The sequence below is a fragment of the Polypterus senegalus genome, chromosome 12, assembly GCF_016835505.1.
Source record: "Polypterus senegalus isolate Bchr_013 chromosome 12, ASM1683550v1, whole genome shotgun sequence".
NCBI classification, from domain to species: Eukaryota; Metazoa; Chordata; class Cladistia; order Polypteriformes; family Polypteridae; genus Polypterus; species Polypterus senegalus.
This window is the reverse complement of record NC_053165.1, coordinates 17,101,884-17,124,944: the sequence shown is the minus strand read 5'-3', so window position 1 is coordinate 17,124,944 and position 23,061 is coordinate 17,101,884. Positions and strand designations below refer to the sequence as shown.

Below are 23,061 nucleotides of genomic sequence, written 5' to 3'. Positions count from 1 at the left end.
ATTGTAATCTGTGTGCCAATCTGTGAGAACCAGAATTCTGCCTGGGTTGTAGGGGATCAAATCCTTATTTCACTCAATGACATGCAAATCAATTTATAACTTTTATGTATATGTTTTTTTTCTGCATTTTTGGTTGATATTCTGTCTCTCTCTATTAAAATGAAACTACCATAAAAATTAGAGGCTGTTCATTTCTTTGTAAATGACCAAACTTACAAATTCAGCAGGAGATCAAATACCTATTTCCCCAAACTGTATGTTAGTTTTAAGTGAGCGCTCTAAAGCAGCCCCGGGTGTGTAGGAACTGTCAGGGTGTGTGTGTGTGTGAAATTGGGCTCCGTCCATCTTTCTGTCTCACCCTGCACTTGATTCTGCTTGGATAGGCTGGAGCTCCCTGCAATCCCAACATGAAGTAGGCTGGTTGAGAAATGAGTGCGTGGTACGCAGAGAAAAGAGAAGAGGGCCAGCTACAGGCAGTAGAATTCTTGGAGTGACAAAATGATTTAGTTAAGAAAAGCATTACGTTACTGTGGGTAATTTAAAAACCTGTCTCCCTGTGAGATTTAAGCAAATTATCATAACTGTCAAGTTTTCTGTCCTCCTGATCCATTAGGAATAATAATGATTGCATATGCACATTGTGATGCATGTTTGACACTGCTATTTGCAGATTTTGATTAGAAGCTTAAACCTATACTGTGATCGAGAAGAAATCTGTATTAGCCTTGTTAACTGCTAGAGATCTTCAAAATGGCAGAGCAAACAAAGAAAAGAGTTACAGAAGCATTAGCTCAGCTTATGTTGTATGGAAAATAGTTTTTGTATCCACCTGACTACCCACTTTTTCCAGCTACCTTAAGTTAACATGCATTTCATGAAAGTGCTTGATTCAATTCACTTACGCTACTATGATTGCATTTGTAGAATCTCAGGTTAACCATTCTTTAAACACAATTAATGGGGACATTTCACGTGTGCCCATAAGTATATGTATTAATATTTGAAGCAAAACAACAGGAAGTTCTAAAATCTTTTCAACCACAATACAAATCGATGAGAAGCCTAAATTTGGAAGCCATTTACATATAGCTGAAAGGTTATATACAGTTGTCGCCAAAAGTTTTGAGAATGACACAAATATTCATTTTAACAAAGTTTGCTGCCTCAGTGTTTAGGATGGCAATTTGCATCTACTCCAGAATGTTTTGAAGAGTGATCAGGTGAATTGCAATTCATTGCAGTCCCTCTTTGCCATGAAAATGATCTTAATCCCAAAAAACCCATTTTCAGTGCATTCCAGCCTTGCCACAAAAGGACCCGCTGACGTCATTTCAGTGATCGTCCCGTTAACACGGGTGAGAGTGTCGACGAGGGCAAGGCTGGAGATCACCCTCTCATGCTGATTGACTTAGAATAGAGAGGTTCAGCTGTTGTGAAGAAGGCTTCAGGATGCCCAATGAAGTCCAGGAAGCGCCAGGACCGTCTCCTAAAGCTGATTCATGGCTCGGGATCAGGGCACCACCAGTTCAGAGCTTGCTCAGGAGTGGCAGCAGGCATGTGTGAGGCAAAGACTTTTGGGGGATGGCCTGGTGGGTGTCAAGAAGGGCAGCAAAGAAGCCAAGAAAATCATCATGGACAGACTGATATTCTGCAAAGGGTCCAGGGATTGGACTGCTGGGGGAAAGTCATTTTCTCAGATGAATCCCCTTTCCGATTGTTTGGGGCATCCAGAAAAAAGAAACGGTGAGCACTACCATCGTCAGTCCTGTGTCATGCCAACAGTAAAGCATCCTGAGACCATTCATGTCACGTGGGGTTGCTTCTCAGCCAAGGCAGTGGGCTCACTCACAATTTTGGCTAAGAACACAGCCATGAATAAAGAATGGGACCAAAACATCCTGCGAGAGCAACTTCTCCCAACCATCCAAGAACAGTTTGGTGACCAACAATGAACAATCTAGCATGATGGAGCACCGGGCCATAAGGCATAAGTGAGAACTAAGTGACTCTGGGAACAAAACATCGAAATTTGGGGTCCATGGCCAGGAAACTCCCCATTGAGAACTTGTGGTCAATCCTCAAGAGGCGGGTGGACAAACAAGAACCCACAAATTCTGGCAAACTCCAAGCATTGATTATACAAGAATGGGCTGCCATCAGTCAGGATTGGGCCCAGGAGTTGATTAACAGCCTGCCAGGGTGAATTGCAGCGGTCTTGAAAGAAAAAGAAGGGCCAACACTGCAAATATGGACTCTTTGCATAAACTTAATGTAATTGTCAATTAAAGCCTTTGAAACTTATGAAGTGCTTGTAATTCTTCTTCAGTGTACCATAGAAACATCTAAAAAGATGTAAAAACACTGAAGCAGCAAACTTAGTGAAAACCAATACTTGTGTCATTCTCAAAACCTTTGGCCATGACTGTACATGAAAAAGGCAGGTTAAAAAATTCAAATGATAGATGTGTGAGTGCACTTATAATTAAATGTTATAACTACAGTAGAAAACATTCTATTAAAAATATGTATAGCACATCTTTAATCCTTAATCATCTTTTTTGATTATTTAGAAAATAAAACGGATCCATCTTGTATATACTGTATATATTTTAATTTGGCATTGCTTAGAGTGGGCAGAACAATAGTGCAGTGGGTAGCGCTACCAACCTCACAGAACCAGCATTCTGGGTTTGAATCTCGTGCCTTGACGTTCTTCATGTGGAATTCATATGTCCGTGTTTGGTTTTCCTTTCTTGTCCCATAGTAGTGTGGTTAGGTAAAATTTGTGTGTCCTGTGATGGGATGGTGCCCTACCTTGGGTAGACTCCTGTCTTGTGCCCAATGCTTCTGGGACAGATGTTGAAGGCATTAGCACTTGTGACTTGAACTGGATAGGTGAGTTTTATAATGGACTGTACACTGCTTTCATAATCTCTAACCTGCTCTGCATGTGTTTAGCACCAACGTTTGTGAACGTCTTTATGAAGTTCTACTTTGTATTTTACTCATTGTCTTTTAATTCTGAGCCGGATTGGACCTGCTTTTTTTTCAATTCCAGTTCCGGGCTGATAATTACTTTCCTTATTTTCTGAATTTGCACCTCGATTATTCTTTTTCTTTTTTGCCTCTTTTTCTCTCCAACACTTTTGTCCACGCTGCTTTCTTTTAATTTATAACGTACTGTCCTTATACGCTTTATATGCGCTGAGAGCCGTGCATCTGTGTGGGTTCAAATCCTTTAGACGACTGAATTAGTGATGGGTCGTTCTTGAACGATTCGTTCATTTTGAACGAATCTTTAATGTGACTCGGGAAGAACGAGTCGTCTTGTGGGAGTGATTCGTTCAGTCGCGCATGCGCATTTGCGCACCTTCCTATAGTTTCTGTATTGGAATTGATTCACCTGTTTCGAGTCTTCGGGTTTTTCAAGTCGTTCGTTCATCACATGACAGCCCCATAAGCTTAACCAACTCAGTCTGAGCCGGAAACAGAATTGATTAGTTCATCTCTCGAGTCTTCGGGTTCGAGTCGTTCGTTTATCACGTGACAGCCCCATAAGCTTAACCTAGTATGCAGTCTGAGCCGGAAACAGAATTGAACGAAATGACTCGAAAAATGATTCGTTCATTTTGCTGAACGAGACTCAAAGATCCGAGTCAGTAAAATGATCCGAACTTCCCATCACTAGACTGAATGTTTTGCTGCCTCTTGGCTTATTTGATATACCGTAGATTGTAAGAAGGGCGTGTCTTGCAAGAATCTCATGTTCTACGTCATCGTGAGATGGTCTTTGGTCAATCTCTTGGCACAATGTCTCATGTTTAAAGTCCCCGGCGAGACGCTCTTTGGCCATCTCGCGGTTCCTTTTAAATGTCTTCCATGATCTTAACGTGAAGATCATGTCTCGACGCCCTTGTGTTTCTCTCCAGGATTTTTTTTTTTTTATAATAGAGAGATACACTACTGTCTGTTTGTCTGTCCAGGATTTTAAATCACCTGTAGCTCGCAAATCGTTTGAACTATTGACCTGTAATTTGGTACACATATGCTACGTGACCTCTACTGTCCGCTTTCGGGGCGATGATTTTTGTTACTCTTTTTATTTTTATTTTATTTTATTGCAGAATCAACTCTCGGCAGCGGACTGTAGGGAGACCGTGTGGCGCATGCGTACGGCCTCCGTTCTCATTTCCTCCTTCGCTGTCACTGTCCCTACTTTCCCATATCTTAAATCATTCTTGAGGCAGATTGAAGACTTAAGTGAAAATTAAGAAAAACGTACTAAGTAATTGCTACACAAACACTGACTTAATCAGTTTTAACGTGAAAAGATGCCGACGGAAGAAGAGGAGAAGTGGGTCGCTGGGGTGGAGAAAAGAAAAGCCGCTCAGGAAGCAGCAAGTGCATCAACCTCTGAGCAAATGAATGCTAAACGTACAGAGAAGGAGTCTGAAATCTAGGAATGCTCAAGCCAAGTGTATTCACTGCACGTTATCATGCAGTGTGCCGTTACTGGTTTATAGTAATAAGCTGAAATAGTTGTCTTGATCATCCATCTATCCATCCATCCATCAATTATTGAATCCGTTTAAGCTACAAGATAGAGGACAGGACAGGAGTCATCCCTGGACTGGTTGCCACTCCATCACGTGTCACTCGTGTGGGGCCAAGTTAGCACTGGCAGTCAACATAACATACACATCTTGGGGTTGTGGGAGAAAAACTAGAATATCTGGAGAAAAATTAAAGTCTGATATGGGGAGAGCATGAAAACTCCACTCAGGTAACATGTAGCCCATAATGTAGGTACTGCATGTTGTGCCAATTGCCGTTTTAATTACTTTCACAGTAAATTACATTAGCTGTAACATCATAACTTGTCACACTCTTATATTGTTTATTTTTATGTTATAGATGCTCATTGAGCCTGATAATATCACTGCAGTACGCTTGATTCTGCGACAGCCTTCTTCAGTCTGGTTAAATTTTGGCCTGGAAGAAGTAAGGATTTCAGAAACTGGCAAAGACGTAAGCAGTTTATAAACATCCATTTTAATACATAATGCTATATCTTAATGATCTGAAGTAAAAGATTTTCTGAAGGCTGTTGTTAATTAGTATTTTATTCCAATCGAGTGGCAAGAGTGCATTAATGTGTTTTGAGAGGAGGAGGAGGAGGAGGAGATGATCATCCAGCAAAACTGCTTCATAGGATCACATTCAAATTACGTTTTCATGTCGTTGATTTTGGAAGCAAACTAATAAATATCTTTTCATTGGTTATGCTGGGGGTGGCACGGTGGCGCAGTGGAAGCGCTGCTGCCTCGCAGTTAGGAGACCCGGTTTCGCTTCCTGTGTCCTCCCTGCGTGGAGTTTGCATGTTCTCCCCGTGTCTGCGTGGGTTTCCTCCCACAATCCAAAGACATGCAGGTTAGGTGGATTGGCGATTCTAAATTGGCCCTAGTGTGTGCTTGGTGTGTGGATGTGTTTGTGTGTGTGTCCTGCGGTGGGTTGGCACCCTACCCAGGATTGGTTCCTGCCTTGTGCCCTGTGTTGGCTGGGGTTGGCTCCAGCAGACCCCCGTGACCCTGTGTTCGGATTAATAATAATAAACAAGAATGTATTAAAAGGTCTTTCATAATACAGTTTGGTTCTATGAAGCAGATTAGATTAGATTATTTATTTATAAAAGCACATTTAAAACAACAAAGTGTTGTAAAAAAGAAGCATTAAAATAAACAAAATACAAACAATCATACAAAAGCAGATTATTAAAACAACCAATTATTACATCCACCACAATCCCATTATAGCCTACACAGTGAAAGGCGGAAGAAAACAAGTAAGTCTTAAACCGACTTTTAAAAACCTCGATAGAGGATGAAGACCTGATGTCATTCCAAAGCCGTGGAGCAACCACTGAGAAAGCTTGGTCTGCCCTTGACTTCAGCCGAGATCTTGGCACTACAAGGAGCAGTTGTCCAGATGACCTCAGTGCTCTTGGTGGCACATAGGGGTGAAATGAGGTCACAGATATATTTTGGAGCAAGGCTTTAAAAACAAACAACAAGATTTTAAAATCAATGCGACACCTCACCGGTAGCCAGTGGAGAGAGGCTAAAATGGGGGAGATGTGATCCCTTTTTCTTGACCCAATCAAAAATCTAACTGCAGCGTTCTGAACCAGCTGAAGGTGCGACAGAGCAGCATGTGTAGTATGTTGTGGTTCTTGAAAAAGGGACTTTTTTTTTATCCCGTAATATTATGAGACCCCTTTAACACTCTCTGCAGTGCTTTGTAGACCTGAGCTACGCAGGAAATGTACCAGGATGTAATGTAACTTGTGAATACTATCCACAACTGTGCAAATATGGAAGTAAAAACAACTGAAGCTGTTCAGAAAATAGACGAATGAATGGATGGTTTTTAAATACTTGGTAATTGTAATGTTTTTGTTTTCTTTTCCAGGATTCAGAAAAGACTCTTCCATCATGGATTTCCAGTTTGACTCCTGTAGGGCAGGCTCCAAAATGTCAAAACGTAAGCACTATGAAGTTTGGTACTTTTATGATGTGTGGTAATTTACCCAAGGATCTTCTTTTTTGATTCTGCTTTAATACAGTCTCAATGTGATCCACTCTTATAAATCATACTTATAGTCTGTATACTTTCAACATATATTCAAGCTGAATGGCTTGCAGTGCAGCACTTAAGTAAAGCACTTGGGCTTCAGGTAAATCTTGGCTGGGTTGCTTTGTGCGTTTCTTCTCCTCTTACTGTTACGGCTGTCCATCTTGGGTTCATGTTTCCCTCTCCAATCTAAAGACGCATTGCAAAACTGATTCTCAAATCGAAACTAACCTAGTGTCATTGAGTGCCGTGTTGTGAATGAGTGTGCCTTGCAGCGGACTGACATCCAAATCAGAAGACCGTTCTACCTTATACTCTTTACTGAAAAGGCTTCAGCTTCTTTTTGAACCTAAAATATGTTCAGCCGGGAAAATAAGTATTGAACGTGTCAACGTTTTTCTCAGTAAATACAACTTCTAATGGGGCTATTGGCATGAAATTCACCAGATGTCGGCAGCAACCCAAGTAATCCACACATACAAAGAAATAAAAAAAAAACAATTAAGTCCATAAATTAAGTTATGTGTAATAAATTGGAATTATACAGGAAATAAGTATTGCAACACATGAAGAAAAGGAGGTGCAAAAAGGCCTGGAAAGCTAAGAAACCAGCTGACATCTGTCAGTATTTAGTAAGCAATCCTAATTACCCCTAGCAGTGCAAATGAATATCAGTTGGTTTAGTCCTAATTGATGGCCTATGAAAAGGTTTCTCATTCCCAAGGTGTCACACAAGAAGCATATCATGATACGTAAAAGCAAAGAGCTCTCTCAAGACCTTTGCAACCTTATTGTCACAAAACATACTGGTGGCATTGGTGACAGACGTATTTCTAAACTTATGAATGTTCCAGTGAGGATCGTTGGGGCCATAATCCGTAAGTGGAAAGAACATTGTTTCACCATAAACTGGCCACGATCAAGTGCCTCTTGCAAGATGTCTGACAGAGGAGTCAAAAGAATAATCAGAAGAGTTGTCCAAGAGCCAAGGACCACTGGTGGAGATCTTCAGAAAGACCTGGAATTAGCAGGTCCAGTTGTTTAAAAAAAAACAAGACGTATTGCACTCAAATGTCATGGCCTCTAAGTATGTTGAAAAAAGAAAAAGTATGTTGAAGCTTATATAAAGTTTGTAGCACAACATTTGGACAAGCCAATGAAATACTGGGAGATTATAGTCTGGTCAGAGGAGACCAAAATTGAACTCTTTGGATGTCATTGCACACACCATGTTTGGAGGAGAAATGGCGCTGTACATCTCCCCAAAAACACCAAACCAACAGTGAAGTTTGGAGGTGAGAAGTATACCAGGACATTCTTATAAGAATCTGCTGCCATCTACCAGGATGCTAAAGATGAAACGAGGGTGGACATGTCAGCAAGACAAGTATCCCAAACATACAGCCAAGGAAACTCTCAATTGGTTTCAGAGAAAGCAAATAAAGCTGCTACAATGGCCCAGTCAATCAGACGACTTGAATCCATTTGAAAATCCATGGAAAGAACTGAAGATCAGAGTTCATGGAAGATGCCCCTGGAACCTTCAAGATTTGAAGACAGTTTGTGTGGAAGAATGGCCGGAGTGGTGGCTCTGAGGCTATGGATCTGCACTGGTATTCCGAAGGTTGCCGGTTCGAATCCCCGTCACTGCCAAAAGAGATCCTACTCTGCTGGGCCCTTGAGCAAGACCCTTAACCTTCAATTGCATCAGTGGAGCTGTACAATGGCTGACCCTGCACTCTGACCCCAAGGGGTATGCGAAAACTAACAAATTCTTAATACAAGAAATTGTATAAGGCAAAATAAAGAACAAAAAAAAATCACACCTGAGCAATGCATGCGACTATTTTCTCCATACAGGGGGCTTCTTGAAGCTGTCATTACCAAGAAAGGCTTTTCTTCTATGTATTGAATTAATTTCAGTAAGCGTGTTCAATACTTATTCCCTGTGTCTTTCCACTTTATCATTTATGGACTTGCTTGTATGGATTTCTTTGTATGTGTGGAGTGCTTGGGTTGTTACCGACATCTGGTGAAAATTTCACGTCAATAGCCCAATTAGAAATATATGTACCTAGAGAAACGTTGACACATTCGATACTTATTTTTTCCCGCTGTATTTATATATGGGTTTTAGAAAGTGTATGTATGGATGAGTAGAATTAACTGTAAGAAATATTCCAGGTAAACTATTACCCTAAAAATGCATTTGACTGTATTATATTTTATGTATTAAAATAAAAATCTTCTTAGTTTTATACTTGAACCCCCTTAATCAATGTCAAGGCCACTAGGGTCACAGCCTTAAGTGAAAGCACTGGGGAAAAGGAGGAACCAACTCTTGTTGGGTTACTAATTTGTCATAAGGCACATTCGCTCACTCACACTGAGTCCGTTCAGAAGTGCCAAATAACCTATGCGCCACATCTTGGGCATGTGACCAAAAAAAAAAAAAACAGTACCAGATGAAAATGACATGCAGAAACACATAAAGAATATGATAATGATTGAGCCGGCAATCTTAACCAGAACTCTGGGGCTCTAACTACTGCAGACACTTGTGGATTTAAACTGAAACCCAATTGTGAGACTGAAAAAATATTCCTAAATACAGAACTTTATTAAAAACAAAAGTACGGCAAAAACGGTGAAAAACTACCTGTTTCAGTTCTTTAAATGTTCCTTTTTCACTTGGAAATCCTTGTGGCACTTTGAGCTACACCCTTTGTATGAAAATCTATATATATATATATATAAAGTCAATGTGTGTATGTATGTATGTTCCAGCATCACGTCCAAACGGCTGGAGAGATTTTCATGAAACTTGGCACACATGTTTCTCAATGGTCAACTAAAAATACTGCAGGGTGAAATCAGCCGTAACTCACCCACTTCTGGGTAGGGTGGGGGGTAATCTTACGGTCTTGTATGCACGTTATCATCTAGTTGACAATCGGAGCGACCACCAGGTTGGGATTATGCTCTGATGACGTGTTGTTTCACCCACCACATGACAGACCACCTGGATTGGGACCCGAGTACAACGGGTGACACCACAGCACCACACTAGATCTTTTGGAATGGAACAGTGTGAAGTTTTTTACAGTGCTTGGAGTGCCAAGTCTGCCAACAACCCCTAAGTTTTCCCTGTAAGATGGAGGACCTGCTTGCAGGGCTGGATGCAGGTTCATGTCATAGCCAGGCCGGAGTAATTGCAGGTTAAGGACTTTGCTCAAGGGCTCAACAGATTAGAGTCATTTCTGGTGTTTACACGATTCAAACTGGCCACCTTTCAATTGCCTGGCAGATCCCTAGCCTGAGACTCACCACTCCGCCCCAAGGATGTAGAAAAATTCTGAAATCAAAATTTATTTATAAAGCACAATTTTAAAACACCATAACCCTAACCCTAACCCAATGTGATGTATGCATGTTATCGTCCAGTTGACACTCGGAATGACCACCAGAGGGCGCACTGGAGGCGACTGCCAGCATTCTTTATGTTTGAGCAGCACCTCACCCCTGTTGCTTTTGAAATTAGACAGAGTTCTACACGTGCAAGTGTGTGTGTGCGCGTCCGGCCCGGAAGTGAGACGTAGAGTCGGGGTGAGGGCTCCAGCTCCGAGGATACACAAGCGAGGCCAGCACACCAGCAAAAAGAAACCTCCTAAGAAAGTTACTTAGCTGCTAATACACAAACGATGCGAGCACGTTGACAACACAAATCCTCATAGCAGAGAGATGCCCAGAGTAATTCTGACGATTTCAATACTTTCTAGGATCACAGTTAGTATGTAGAAGGTGACTGCCAGCATTCTTTATGTTTAAGCAGCACCGTGCCCCTGTTGCTTTTCAAATTAAATAGAGTTGGCCGGTTCCGAGCGTCAACTGGATGGTAACATACATACAAGACCGTAAGACAAGGACATTAGTGAGTCTTTATTGTTTGTTAATTTATTTTTAAAGTTGTGTTTTTTTTTTAAATTATGTTTTTCTCAAACAATTAAAAAAAAAAAACACTTTATTTTCCTCCCGGGCAACGCTGGGTATTTCAGCTAGTATGCTATAGAAATAAATATTGTTGATGTTTATCATCCCAAGGCTTTGCGTTTGACACCCGTGACCTATAGCTATAAGAGAAAATTAAATTCTTTTCAAATAAAGCAAACACTAATATCTAAGATTGGCTCTTACAGGGCTTAAGGCAGGAGCCACTCCTAAAAAGTGTGACATTTCAGCACGGGGTAGAACCACATTAACACTCACTCACGCTGAGCCATTACTGTATGAAGTCATCAAATAATGTAACATACACATCTATGGGATTTGGGAGAAAAACTTGTGAAGACGAGGAGAAAATGATCAAGCGCCACACACTTGCAGTCATTGGTGCTGGGATTTGAACCCGGTCTTCATGAGCTTTGAGGCAGCAGCAGCACTCACAATTGCACCATCATGTTACTTTGCTTGTTCTCTATGTGTGAAATGTTATTTTTTTTACGATTTTATTTTGTTTCAGTTTTTTAATTATAAAGTTAGTTAGTGTGCATTTTAGTAAGTACAAACCTATATCTTTTTTTTCCCCATAAATACCGCTTCGGGAAATAACACTTCCAAGTGCTGTTTTCCTTTTCAAAAAAAGCGTTACAGTAGTTGCAGGCTGTTTAAAACCAATTTAAATTACACATGAAAGACACAATGGCGTTTTTTAATTAAAAACCCTTCCGTGTAAACTTATATCTTCATACTTTTATGTTGTCTTCTATTTTCCTATTAAATCAAACTGTATTATGATATGTAAGAAGTCAACATTCTTTCTGAAAAGTTTCAAGCTATGCAGAACAAATCACAGCTGCCTCTGGTATTTGTACTGCTGCGTGCTCAGTAAATCCCATCTGCATTGTTTGCTTAGGGCAACATTTGGAAGGCCAGTAGTCGATTAAAAGTATTCAAGGATGTAGAAGAGGAGAGGTCGGGATTTTGCACTGATGACGCGTTGCTTCACCCACCACATGACAGACCACCTGGATTTGGACCTGAGTACAACGGTTGACACCACATCACCACACTAGATCTTATGGAATGGAACAGTGTGAAGTTTTTTACAGTGCCTGGAGTGCCAATCCAGCCACCAACCCTTTCCCTGTAAGATAGAGGACCTGCTTACATCGACTGGATGCAGGATCATGTCATAGCCATGACATGAATCCATCCATCCATATTCAACCCTGCGTCAAGGATAAGGCAAAAGCCAAAACTAGTTAGGGTGCCAAACCATCTCAGGACACACTGAGACACACACACACACACACACACTCAAGACACCACTTAATCAAACCTATGAAACTAGAATACCAGGAGGAAAGACACATGCAGACAAAGCAAGGATGTGTACATTTTAAACAGAGGCTGATCAATAAGATTTGAATATATGAACTTGTTGAAGTATCAATTTCTCAAATATGATTTCTTTCCTTAATATAGGCAGTTCCTGATCCTGATAAAATATCATCCAGCATTCAGCAGATGTGGGCCTTAACAGAAGTCATGCAGTCTAGTAAGACAACAGCAAGAGTTGGACGGTTTGATGTGAGTGTTCAGCCATCATCTTCTGCTTTTCTCTCATTACTGACATGCATATTAATGTCTGTATTTGTTTCTGTGCATTTTCTTCTACACCAGTTGCTTAGCTGTATATGCAGTTTTCTTATATGAAGATATCATGTTGGTATCAGTGCAAATGTAGTCAGTCTATAGGCATCTGCTCTAACAGGGAAAAAAATAACTAGACCAGTCAGAGTGCTGCAAATAGCTGTGTAAAATTATGCCCCAAAAAGCCTTTTTTTTTAAACACTACAATCCCTGAAACCTACGAAACAATTCGTAATCCTGGCCCACCTTAAATTCCTTTGCACCCCTCCGTCAGCGTCTTTTGTTTTGTAAATGCGTCGATCAGCACAATGAGCAAGCAGCCTGCTATCCCAACCCCCCCTCAACAGAGCTCAACTCGGGCAAAAAGTTCTCCCAGCTCAAGTCTTGTTTATCTGCGTGTGAGGGGCATGGAGTTGTAGCGGGTAAATAATATATCGTCATTTGTAATACATACATTTCATGTGTGTTCCGTGTCTACCGTGATCTGTGTAAATGTAGGATGAAATTCAAGGCAGGAAGTGTTGAACACATAACTAAAAAAGAAACTTTTTTCATATTTTAGTAATAATTGACAAAATATAGACATTAAGTGTATAATGTATGAAGACTGAAGGCCAAATATCAAATATAAACTTTAACAAAAAGTACAAATATAACAGAACAAGTGTGCTTTTATTCAAGAACCGTAGAAAAAGAAATTGGGTTAGGGTACGATGCTGTATTTAGATCTGAAGGTGCCACAATGACACTTCAGTACACGAGCAATGGTACGAGAATGCAGTCTCTCGTCTTTTTTTGCACACATACACCATCCAGATCTAACACTTCATGTCTACATTTTGTCATTTATTACTAAAACTTGAAAAACATTTCTTTTTTAGTAATGTGTTCAAGAATTCCTGCCCCGCATTTCATCGACACATTTATGAAACAAAAATGCTGATGGAGAGGTGCGAAGGGATTTAAGGTGGGCCAAGATTATGAATTTTGTCATAGGCTTCAGGGCTTTTAGTGTTAAATAGGTAAGTCTTGAACGGAATGGTAGTGTGTTTTATAAGTTGAATTAAATAAATCACTCATTTACTTCCTTGGCATTAACACTGAGCAACTTTCGGGCTTGGGATTCTATGTAAATGCGGTCATTCTTGAGTCCTACTTGGGTTAATCTGTTTCAATGAGATACGGAGCATTAAACCTGAGTAACTCTTGGGAAATAACATCACATTGCAAAAAAGTCATGAATGTTTCTACACCTTCTGGCACACTGTGGTAATTAATTAATTTTTATGAGTGGTCAGAGCTTTCAAGATAAAACACATTGCATATAAATGAAAAGCTGTAAAGCCAGTTTTAGAACAAACTTAAAATGAACCATTAGCTGAAACAAGCGATAGTGATGACAAAGTGAATTTGCCTACAGAAGCTGACATGGATAGTAAAGCTGATGCATACAGCACTGTACAACTGAACTGCCATGATATGCCTGGTGAATTTGGTCAGCATAAGGCTTACCGTGGTGCAAGAAGCTTTGAGGCAAAAAGGTGAAATGATTGCGATCAAGTAGAAGAGCAAGAAAGAGCACAATTCACAATATAGTACCTGTCAATGTTCATGTCAGGGGAAATGCGAAAGTCCCTAAGCTTTGCTCTGTGGTACCTTACAATAACACGAGGGGCGTGTCGAACGTGTGGATTAGACACTAACATTCTACCCTCTCATGTACAAGCAACAGAACAAATATAAGAAAAGTATGCAAATAATCCCGCTTCTACTGTGCCAATTGCATCGTTAAGCTGTGTGTTGCTGACTGTTTCAAAACATATCACATGAAGGACGTGTATTAAATCTCCATCAGTATAGAAGTGGACACTAGGCATACCTTTTCTAGTGTATTTATGTTGAAATTTTGTTATGTACATGTTTATAATACATAATAGCATTTTTCTTATTTTTGAAAATAATTCAGCGTTTCCATGTGAAAACATAGCTGTAAGGAGGTTAAGACCCAAGGGGTAAACAATAGAAGTAACAATTTTGTCAATTAAGATTTTTTTTTTACTTTAAAATGAACGAATTAAATGGATTAGCTTTGAGCTAGTACCTTCAGATTCGTTCTTTTCCAATACTCCAGTTCACTTTTGACAGCCAGGTCATTACTCTTTCTTCCTCGGTCACTAATCTGGGGGTTCGGTTTGATCCACAGTTGACCTTCAGTGACCACATAAAACGTGTGTAAGGCATCGTTTTACCATCTACGAGAAATCTCCAAACTCCGCCCCCTCTTAACCCTCCCAGATGCAGAGAAACTTGTCCATGCCTTTATCTCTTCAAGGCTGGACTACTGCAATGGACTTTTTATGGGTATTCATACCAAGGAATTACAAAAGCTTTAATATATCCAAAACAGTGCTGCAAGAATCCTACTAAGAGTAAGGAAATTCGAACATATTACTCCCATCCTCAAATCACTTCATTGACTCCCTGTTTCCTCCCGGATTGAGTACAAAATTCTTCTATTAACCCATAAATGTATCTATGGCCAGGCACCTTCTTACCTTCAAGATTTGATTCACTTACAAACTTCCAATCGGATCCTCAGATCATTTGACAGCATGCAGCTTCAGACTCCCCTTACTAAGCTCCGTACTATGGGGGGTCGAGCTTTTTGCTCTGCTGCCCCACAGCTCTGGAATCAGCTCCCTGTTGAACTGAGAACTACACAAAATCTGGACACCTTTTAAAGCAAATTTGAAGACTTTTTTATTTAGGAAAGCATATAACTGCTGATATTGTAAGTTTAATCTAGTCTTTTAAACTTTTCAACTTTGTGGTTATTGCTCTTGTTGTAGCACTTTGAGATTTTGTCAATGAAAAGCGTGTTATAAATAAAATCTATTATTATTATTATTATTCAGGCCCTCAGCATGGTGGGTGAAACAATTCCACAGATAATTGACCTTGTATGCATTATGAATGTATTTATCTTTTTCTTTTTTACTCTCAAAAAAATAAAAATACATTTGCTTTAACTGTTTTTTAGGTTGATGGCTGCTATGACATCAACTTGCTCTCCTACACATGAATGTGAGTGGCATCTTTATCATACATGGTATTTTAATCCACCTAAGAAAACAATGGACGGCATGAATTTGAAGTCTCTTCTTTTTGATCCTATAATACAATTTCAATGAAGTATAGTGTTTATTTTCTCCTGATTTGTGTCCATACTGCCTTTGAGGTGATTTTAAACCAAAGCAAACCTTCATTATTATATTTATAAATATTACCTTCTTGCTGGAAAATATTTCTCTGTTTTTTTTTTTTTTGTTTGACTGTTTGTTTGTTTGAGTGTGTATGTATGTGATTCAATGTATTGTTACACTCCCAATGTGCTAAATGATTATGACAATGTTCTTCTTTGTATTTGCTCTCTGCGAAATAAAAAATGGTACCCAACTTGTTGGCCCTTGCACTGGCATGACTCAAACATGGTTATCACTATTATTGTTCATAATGTCTGGTGGAATTATTGAATTCTTCCATCTTTGATCTGTATCAGTTTATAGGTGTGCCTTATTAAATCTAGTTTGAAAGATTACTATAATGGCAATCTGGTTTAGCAGCAAAGATATCAAGGGAAATGAATGATTATTTTTAAGTGTAATTGCCTGAGCATTTTGACAATGTCCCTGGTAATAGTTAACACATAAACTTTTTAACAAGTGCAAAATGGCACTGCTTAAAGAAAAATTCCAGTTCTAGACTCTTTCCAGGTGTCTCCTAGCTTGATCTTTTTAAATAGTTCCCTTCTAGAGTGGGTGAGTTTTTGGAAGCTCCATAATTTGTGCATAAAGAGATGACAAATTAAAAATGAAACTTTCTCAAAATGATAAAAAACGGTTCGAAACACCAATATTTTCTTCACCATAAAAAACTGAGAAATCAATATAAAAAACATTTTTTTTTCATAGTAGTGTGTCAGAGATTGTTTTAAACATCTTAAGAAAATCCTCTGAATAGAGCAATTAGGATGACTAGCATTATAAAAAAGAGATGCTAAGGCTAAGTTCAAAGATTTACCAATCAATATTGGAATTTATAAAAGCTCTCTAGCCTTCTTATATATAAACGTCTATGCATGGACGTGTGTGTGTGTGTGTATCTGACGGCCTGAAAGTGACAGGCGGAGTCAGGATAAGGGCTCCGCCTCCGAGGAGACAGAAAACACAAGCAAGGTCAGCACATCGGCAAAGCGAAACCTCCGAACAAAGGCAAAGTCGCTCAGCCGCTAACATCACAAAAAAGTATCCCTTTTGCAGGTTTTTTTTTATGATGATTTCAAGAGTTTCTAGGACCCTGGGCTTTTTACAGCACAGGCTTACACAGCTAGTATCTAATAATTCTCTACATTTATAGAGCACTTTTCTTACTACTTAATGCTCTTCAGCCGCCACTAATGTGTAGCACCCACCTGGATGATGAGATGGCAGCCACCTTTGTGCCAATTCACTCACCACACGTTAGTTATCAGGAGATGAAGTGGTGAGGGAGAGAGACAGGGGAAGTTTAGGGGGCCAGAATAACTAAGCCTTGGTGGGCAGTTTCGCCTGGACATTAGAACTAAACCATACACCTTATGAAGGATGCCCAGTGATCTTTTATGACCACAGAGAGTCAGTTTTACTTTTTATGCGAAGGACATCACCATTTTTACTGGGGCATTGGGATCCACATTCAGACCACAGGATAAGTGCCCCATGCTGGCCTTGGCAAGAACTCTCCCAACAACAACTCAATCCTTTTCTAGATGGTCTCCTATCTAAGTACTAGCCCGGCCCAAACATGCTTAGCTTTAGGTGGATGACCTCTTCTGAAGTGCATGTGATACTGTACAGTGGAACCTCGGTTCACGAACGTCTCTGAACACGTTCAAATCAGGTTATGACCAAAAAGTTCGCCAAACTTTTGCATCTTTTCACGACCACACAATCGGGTGACGAACAAGCCAGATTTCTGCACGTGTTCAGTCTCTCCCTGTGCATTCCCTGTGTAGTGAGCGAGAGAGAGAGAGAGAGAGAGAGAGAGAGAGAGAGAGAGAGAGTGAGCAAGCAAGCGAGAGAGAGAGTGAGAGAGAGAGAGTGAGCAAGCAAGCGAGAGAGAGAGAGAGAGAGAGAGAGAGTGAGCAAGCAAGCGAGCGAGTGATAGAGAGAGAGAGAGCGCAGGAAGGCAGTTAAAGAAGGCAGTAAGGCCAAGAAAGCACCAGCCTTGTTTTTAAAGAGACTACTTCAAGCATTGTTTTAATCTTGTTGTATTTAATGAAGACTTTTTTCTATTGAATTTTAACCTCCACTTCACTTCTGTTTTTATGGGATCATTTATTTATTGAAGGATTCGGAAAGCACTGCACTTTATTTAATTTGGACTTTGTTTTTGATTGTTGTTTTGTTGATTTTAATAAAAGCACTTAGCACTTTTTGCACCATCCGATTGCTCCATTATCAGTGCCTTACTGTCGTGCTCATCGGTAACATTACAGACGGTGATGGGTTTAAGGGTTTAAGGGCTCCCGGACGCGAGATGGGAGCATACAGCGAACCCGCATCGTCACACACTTTACCTCAAAACTGTAATCGCCTCACTTCCTTCATGCCAGAACTCGACTCATGCAAGGTTAGTTTTCTTGGTTGTTTATGGTTAGTTTTTGTATAAATTAAGGATTTTCCAAAGGTTCATTTTTTTCCCCTGTGCTTAAAACTCATTAAAAAAAGTGTTTATAGTGAGTGGTTCATAAGGTTGTAGCGTGAACTCTTGTAATTTTAGTTTTCTCTATTCAAGGTTTTCTCAGTGTTATTCAATGTTTTTACATTTAGTTTACTATTACGCTGTGCATTCTATGGTGTAATTAACAATTTTTGTGCTTAAAAATCTTAAAAAATATATATTTACATACAGCTCGTACGGTCTGGAATAGATTAATTGTATTTACATGCTATCCTATGGGGGAAATTACTTCGGGTCACGACCAAATCGGGTTATGACCAGAGTTTTGGAACGAATTACAATTGTGACCCGAGGTTCCACTGTATATGGTAAATGTATTTAGTTAGTGTTGTGATGTGGGATTTTGCATATAACTTGATGAATGTTTTGTATGTCTTTATTTATAATTTAGGCAAACCAAGTGGTGAGAGGTATTCGTGTTTGCACAACCAACCCCTTTTTACGACTGTCTCTTTGTAATTTTATGACAGGATTTGGGGGGATGTGTCTTAAACCAGTTTGATCCCCCACACAAAGCCAGGTTAGCTTAACATATGGTCTGGGGGGGTGTTAAATGTACTATTTCTCTCATTGGTCTGAGATATGGCTGTTTGGAATTGGCTTGTCTCAGAGGCCTTTAAGTTGTAATGGTCAAATGAAATATGGATATGTACCTGTAAGTTTGTACCTTTTCCCATACCTGGTTTTGTGGTATGCCTTTATGTTTAGGGTCGGCCCTTTATACAGAGGGAGGGGAGCACCTGGATTGGAGGGCCAACAGACTGTACGGGGAGGAGCTATCCGAATGTAAATAGGTGGCGGGAAAAAAAGGGAAGAGAAGGAGCTAGGACAGAGAAGGAGGCCATAACAGAAAAAGGCACGAGGGAAAGGATTAACACCTCTTGGATATCGTCAGGTGAACCCGGGTTCATTTCCAAGCAAATTATTTTTTCTTTCGGGAGGAAGGAATACGGGAGAGGACTTGACGGGCCATCACAAGGAACTGTTAATCAGAACGTTTCCCAGAACAAGAGATATGGTCGGCTTCTCATTCCCCACTACAGACTGAGCTCAACGCTCCGTACAGATAAGATTTAAAAGACTATAAATCCATTGGTTTTTTGTTGTGTTTCCATTTGTTCAAGTCTTTATTAGTAATGTATGTTTTCAAGTGTTGGTGTTATGATTTGTGTGATGAAGGAAAGCGCTGCAGCGCGATATTGTGTATATAAGGTTTTTTGTTGTTACAGTGATCCTATATATTGTCTGCCAATAATCATTTTTGCTTGATCCTGCTTTCTCTGGTGTATCTCTATAATTGAAGTGGTGAAGTAGGAAAGTAGTGTTGGTCACTCGTGTCCCGGATTATTTGTTTTCTTTTTCTTTTTGCTGCCTCTCAAATAGGGCAGCGTGTATTATAATCGTGCCGGTTCTGAGAGCGGTACAAAGTACCATGATGTCCTATTGGTTCTAGGAATCGGAGAGAACATCTATAAATGTACTTGCTCAACCACATTCTCTCTCTCTAACCAACATATGATGAAGAAGCATCTCTCTTGCTAACCTGTGATGATGAAGACAACACAATGAAGAGCACAGCTCAGCAGCCATATTGAACAGACATGCGGCTGAAAGCTGAGCACCAACAATGCCTTGACTAGAGACATTTTAAGTAACTGCAAGTCTGTGTGCCACCTGAATTACACATCACCATTTGATCAGGTTGTATGGTTGCCAATATGCAAATGTACTTTGCATTTTGTTATTATTTATGAATATTATCAATAATACATTATTTTATGTGTAACTTAACTCCTGCTTGTCTTTTTACTACATCTAATTGCCTGAGGTTATAGATATGGAAGGGAAGGTGGGGAGAAGTTACATAAAATAATATCTTATAAACAGTGGTAAGTCTGTGAGTTTAGGCATTCTAAGGCTGCATATTAATAATACAATAGGGGAAAGTAGAGCAATATATACAGTGGTGTGAAAAACTATTTGCCCCCTTCCTGATTTCTTATTCTTTTGCATGTTTGTCACACAAAATGTTTCTGATCATCAAACACATTTAACCATTAGTCAAATATAACACAAGTAAACACACAATGCAGTTTTTAAATGATGGTTTTTATTATTTAGGGAGAAAAAATCCAAACCTACATGGCCCTGTGTGAAAAAGTAATTGCCCCCTGAACCTAATAACTGGTTGGGCCACCCTTAGCAGCAATAACTGCAATCAAGCGTTTGTGATAACTTGCAATGAGTCTTTTACGGCGCTCTGGAGGAATTTTGGCCCACTCATCTTTGCAGAATTGTTGTAATTCAGCTTTATTTGAGAGTTTTCTAGCATGAATCGCCTTTTTAAGGTCATGCCATAGCATCTCAATTGGATTCAGGTCAGGACTTTGACTAGGCCACTCCAAAGTCTTCATTTTGTTTTTCTTCAGCCATTCAGAGGTGGATTTGCTGGTGTGTTTTGGGTCATTGTCCTGTTGCAGCACCCAAGATCGCTTCAGCTTGAGTTGACGAACAGATGGCCGGACATTCTCCTTCAGAATTTTTTGGTAGACAGTAGAATTCATGGTTCCATCTATCACAGCAAGCCGTCCAGGTCCTGAAGCAGCAAAACAACCCCAGACCATCACACTACCACCACCATATTTTACTGTTGGTATGATGTTCTTTTTCTGAAATGCTGTGTTCCTTTTACGCCAGATGTAACGGACATTTGCCTTCCAAAAGTTCAACTTTTGTCTCATCAGTCCACAAGGTATTTTCCCAAAAGTCTTGGCAATCATTGAGATGTTTCTTAGCAAAATTGAGATGAGCCCTAATGTTCTTTTGCTTAACAGTGGTTTGCGTCTTGGAAATCTGCCATGCAGGCCGTTTTTGCCCAGTCTCTTTCTTATGGTGGAGTCGTGAACACTGACCTTAATTGAGGCAAGTGAGGCCTGCAGTTCTTTAGACATTGTCCTGGGGTCTTTGTGACCTCTCGGATGAGTCGTCTCTGCGCTCTTGGGGTAATTTTGGTCGGCCGGCCACTCCTGGGAAGGTTCACCACTGTTCCATGTTTTTGCCATTTGTGGATAATGGCTCTCACTGTGGTTCGCTGGAGTCCCAAAGCTTTAGAAATGGCTTTATAACCTTTACCAGACTGATAGATCTCAATTACTTCTGTTCTCATTTGTTCCTGAATTTCTTTGGATCTTGGCATGATGTCTAGCTTTTGAGGTGCTTTTGGTCTACTTCTCTGTGTCAGGCAGCTCCTATTTAAGTGATTTCTTGATTGAAACAGGTGTGGCAGTAATCAGGCCTGGGGGTGGCTACGGAAATTGAACTCAGGTGTGATACACCACAGTTAGGTGATTTTTGAACAAGGGGGCAATTACTTTTTCACACAGGGCCATGCAGGTTTGGATTTTTTTCTCCTAAATAATAAAAACCATCATTTAAAAACTGCATTTTGTGTTTACTTGTGTTATATTTGACTAATGGTTAAATGTGTTTGATGATCAGAAACATTTTGTGTGACAAACATGCAAAAGAATAAGAAATCAGGAAGGGGGCAAATAGTTTTTCACACCACTGTATATTACTCTACCAAGATAAAACAGTTGCTAATAAAATTTCAGCCTACTTTGATTGATAAACTACCTAAAATTACTATGGACCCCTGAGAATCTTTTGTGGCTTGCTAGCTGCAGCCCACCGGAGTTTCTCTAATCTCTGCTGCAGCACACTGATCCCAGTTGCTGGATGGTTACTGTGAGGTCATTCAACTAATTCTGCTGTGCCTTTTGATCTTTTTTTGCAGTTGCTCAATTTCTGAATGCACTCTTCATTTTGGGATTGCTCATTTTGTTAAGATCCAGGCCATTGTTGTGGAGAAGATGAAAAAAGGCAATGTGTAGAATTTAAAATTAGTAGACCAAGGGATGAAGTAGTTTGTGTAGAGGCAGAACAGAAAGAACCGTCAGTATTCATGCAGGAGTAAGAACACATAACAAGTGAGAGAGACACCGGGTGTCAGTGGTCAAAACAAAATTCCTAACATTAACTATAGTCCTCTACCCTTCCCTACTTGAGTCTGTGACACCTTTTGTACGATGAGAGCGTCTCGTTAAATGAGCGTTTGCCTAGTTGAGGCGTTAATTGGCGGGTCTCAGCTGCGGCTGCAGTCAGCAGTTAAGGTGTGTGAAGATATACAGTAATGAGTAAGGGGTAAAAAAAAGGAGAAAAGCTAAAACACAAAAGAGACGTACAGCTCGTAGATTGGAATGGTGGCCACGAATGGTTGGGGGAGCTCAATAAGAAAAAGCAAAAGGAAGGAAAGAGCCCAAATGGTTGTGTCTTTTATAAAGTGGTATGCCATCCGTGAGAAAAGAGTCCAACCCTCAGCTCTGTGTTTTATTCATTTGTTTATTGAACATATTTATTGCCCCCCTGATGATTCTGTTTTACCATTGACTGGCTGTGCCTTGATAATTTTGCACCGTGACACTTATTTTTAAATACATGTGCACTTTTTGCACCTTTAACACTGTTGTTGTATTCACACTTGCTCTAGTCCATCCTCGGTTACGATTTAGAAGGGAGTGCCAATAGATGTGGATTTCGGGGTATCATCCATCCATTATCCAACCCGCTATATCTTAACCACAGGGTCACAGGGCTCTGCTGGAGCCAATCCCAGCCAACACAGGGCGCAAGGCAGGAAACAAACCCCGGGCAGGATGCCAGTCCACAGCAGGGTGCGCACACACACAAACACCAAGCACACACTAGGGACAATTTAGGATCGCCAATGCACCTAACCTGCATGTCGTTGGACTGTGGGAGGAAACCCACGCAGACATGGGGAGAACATGCAAACTCCACGCAGGGAGGACCCGGGAAGGGAACCCAGGTCTCCTAACTGCGAGGCAGCAGCGCTACTACTGTGCCACCGTGTCAACCGTGTATCTAACATGCAAATCTTAAAATATTTGAGGAAACTAGAATTTCCAGTAAGATCTC

The 23,061-nt window shown here is 40.2% G+C and overlaps 1 protein-coding gene across 4 annotated transcripts in view; it reads left to right on the top strand.

Annotated features, from left to right (window-relative positions):
• The window catches only part of nicn1 (nicolin 1), a 63,918-nt gene that overhangs the window by 11,535 nt on the left and 29,322 nt on the right, over positions 1 to 23,061 (top strand). The window contains exons 4-8 of one of the 4 annotated variants that reach the window (XM_039772078.1): positions 4,915 to 5,028; positions 6,469 to 6,540; positions 12,115 to 12,219; positions 15,323 to 15,366; positions 18,772 to 18,808. In XM_039772078.1, the coding sequence (XP_039628012.1) occupies positions 4,915 to 5,028; positions 6,469 to 6,540; positions 12,115 to 12,219; positions 15,323 to 15,364 (333 nt within the window). In that variant the 3' untranslated portion in view covers positions 15,365 to 15,366; positions 18,772 to 18,808. Of the gene's footprint in view, positions 1 to 4,914; positions 5,029 to 6,468; positions 6,541 to 12,114; positions 12,220 to 15,322; positions 15,739 to 18,771; positions 18,809 to 23,061 lie in introns of those variants that run through there. The other 3 variants (XM_039772077.1, XM_039772076.1, XM_039772079.1) reach the window with 3 other exon arrangements.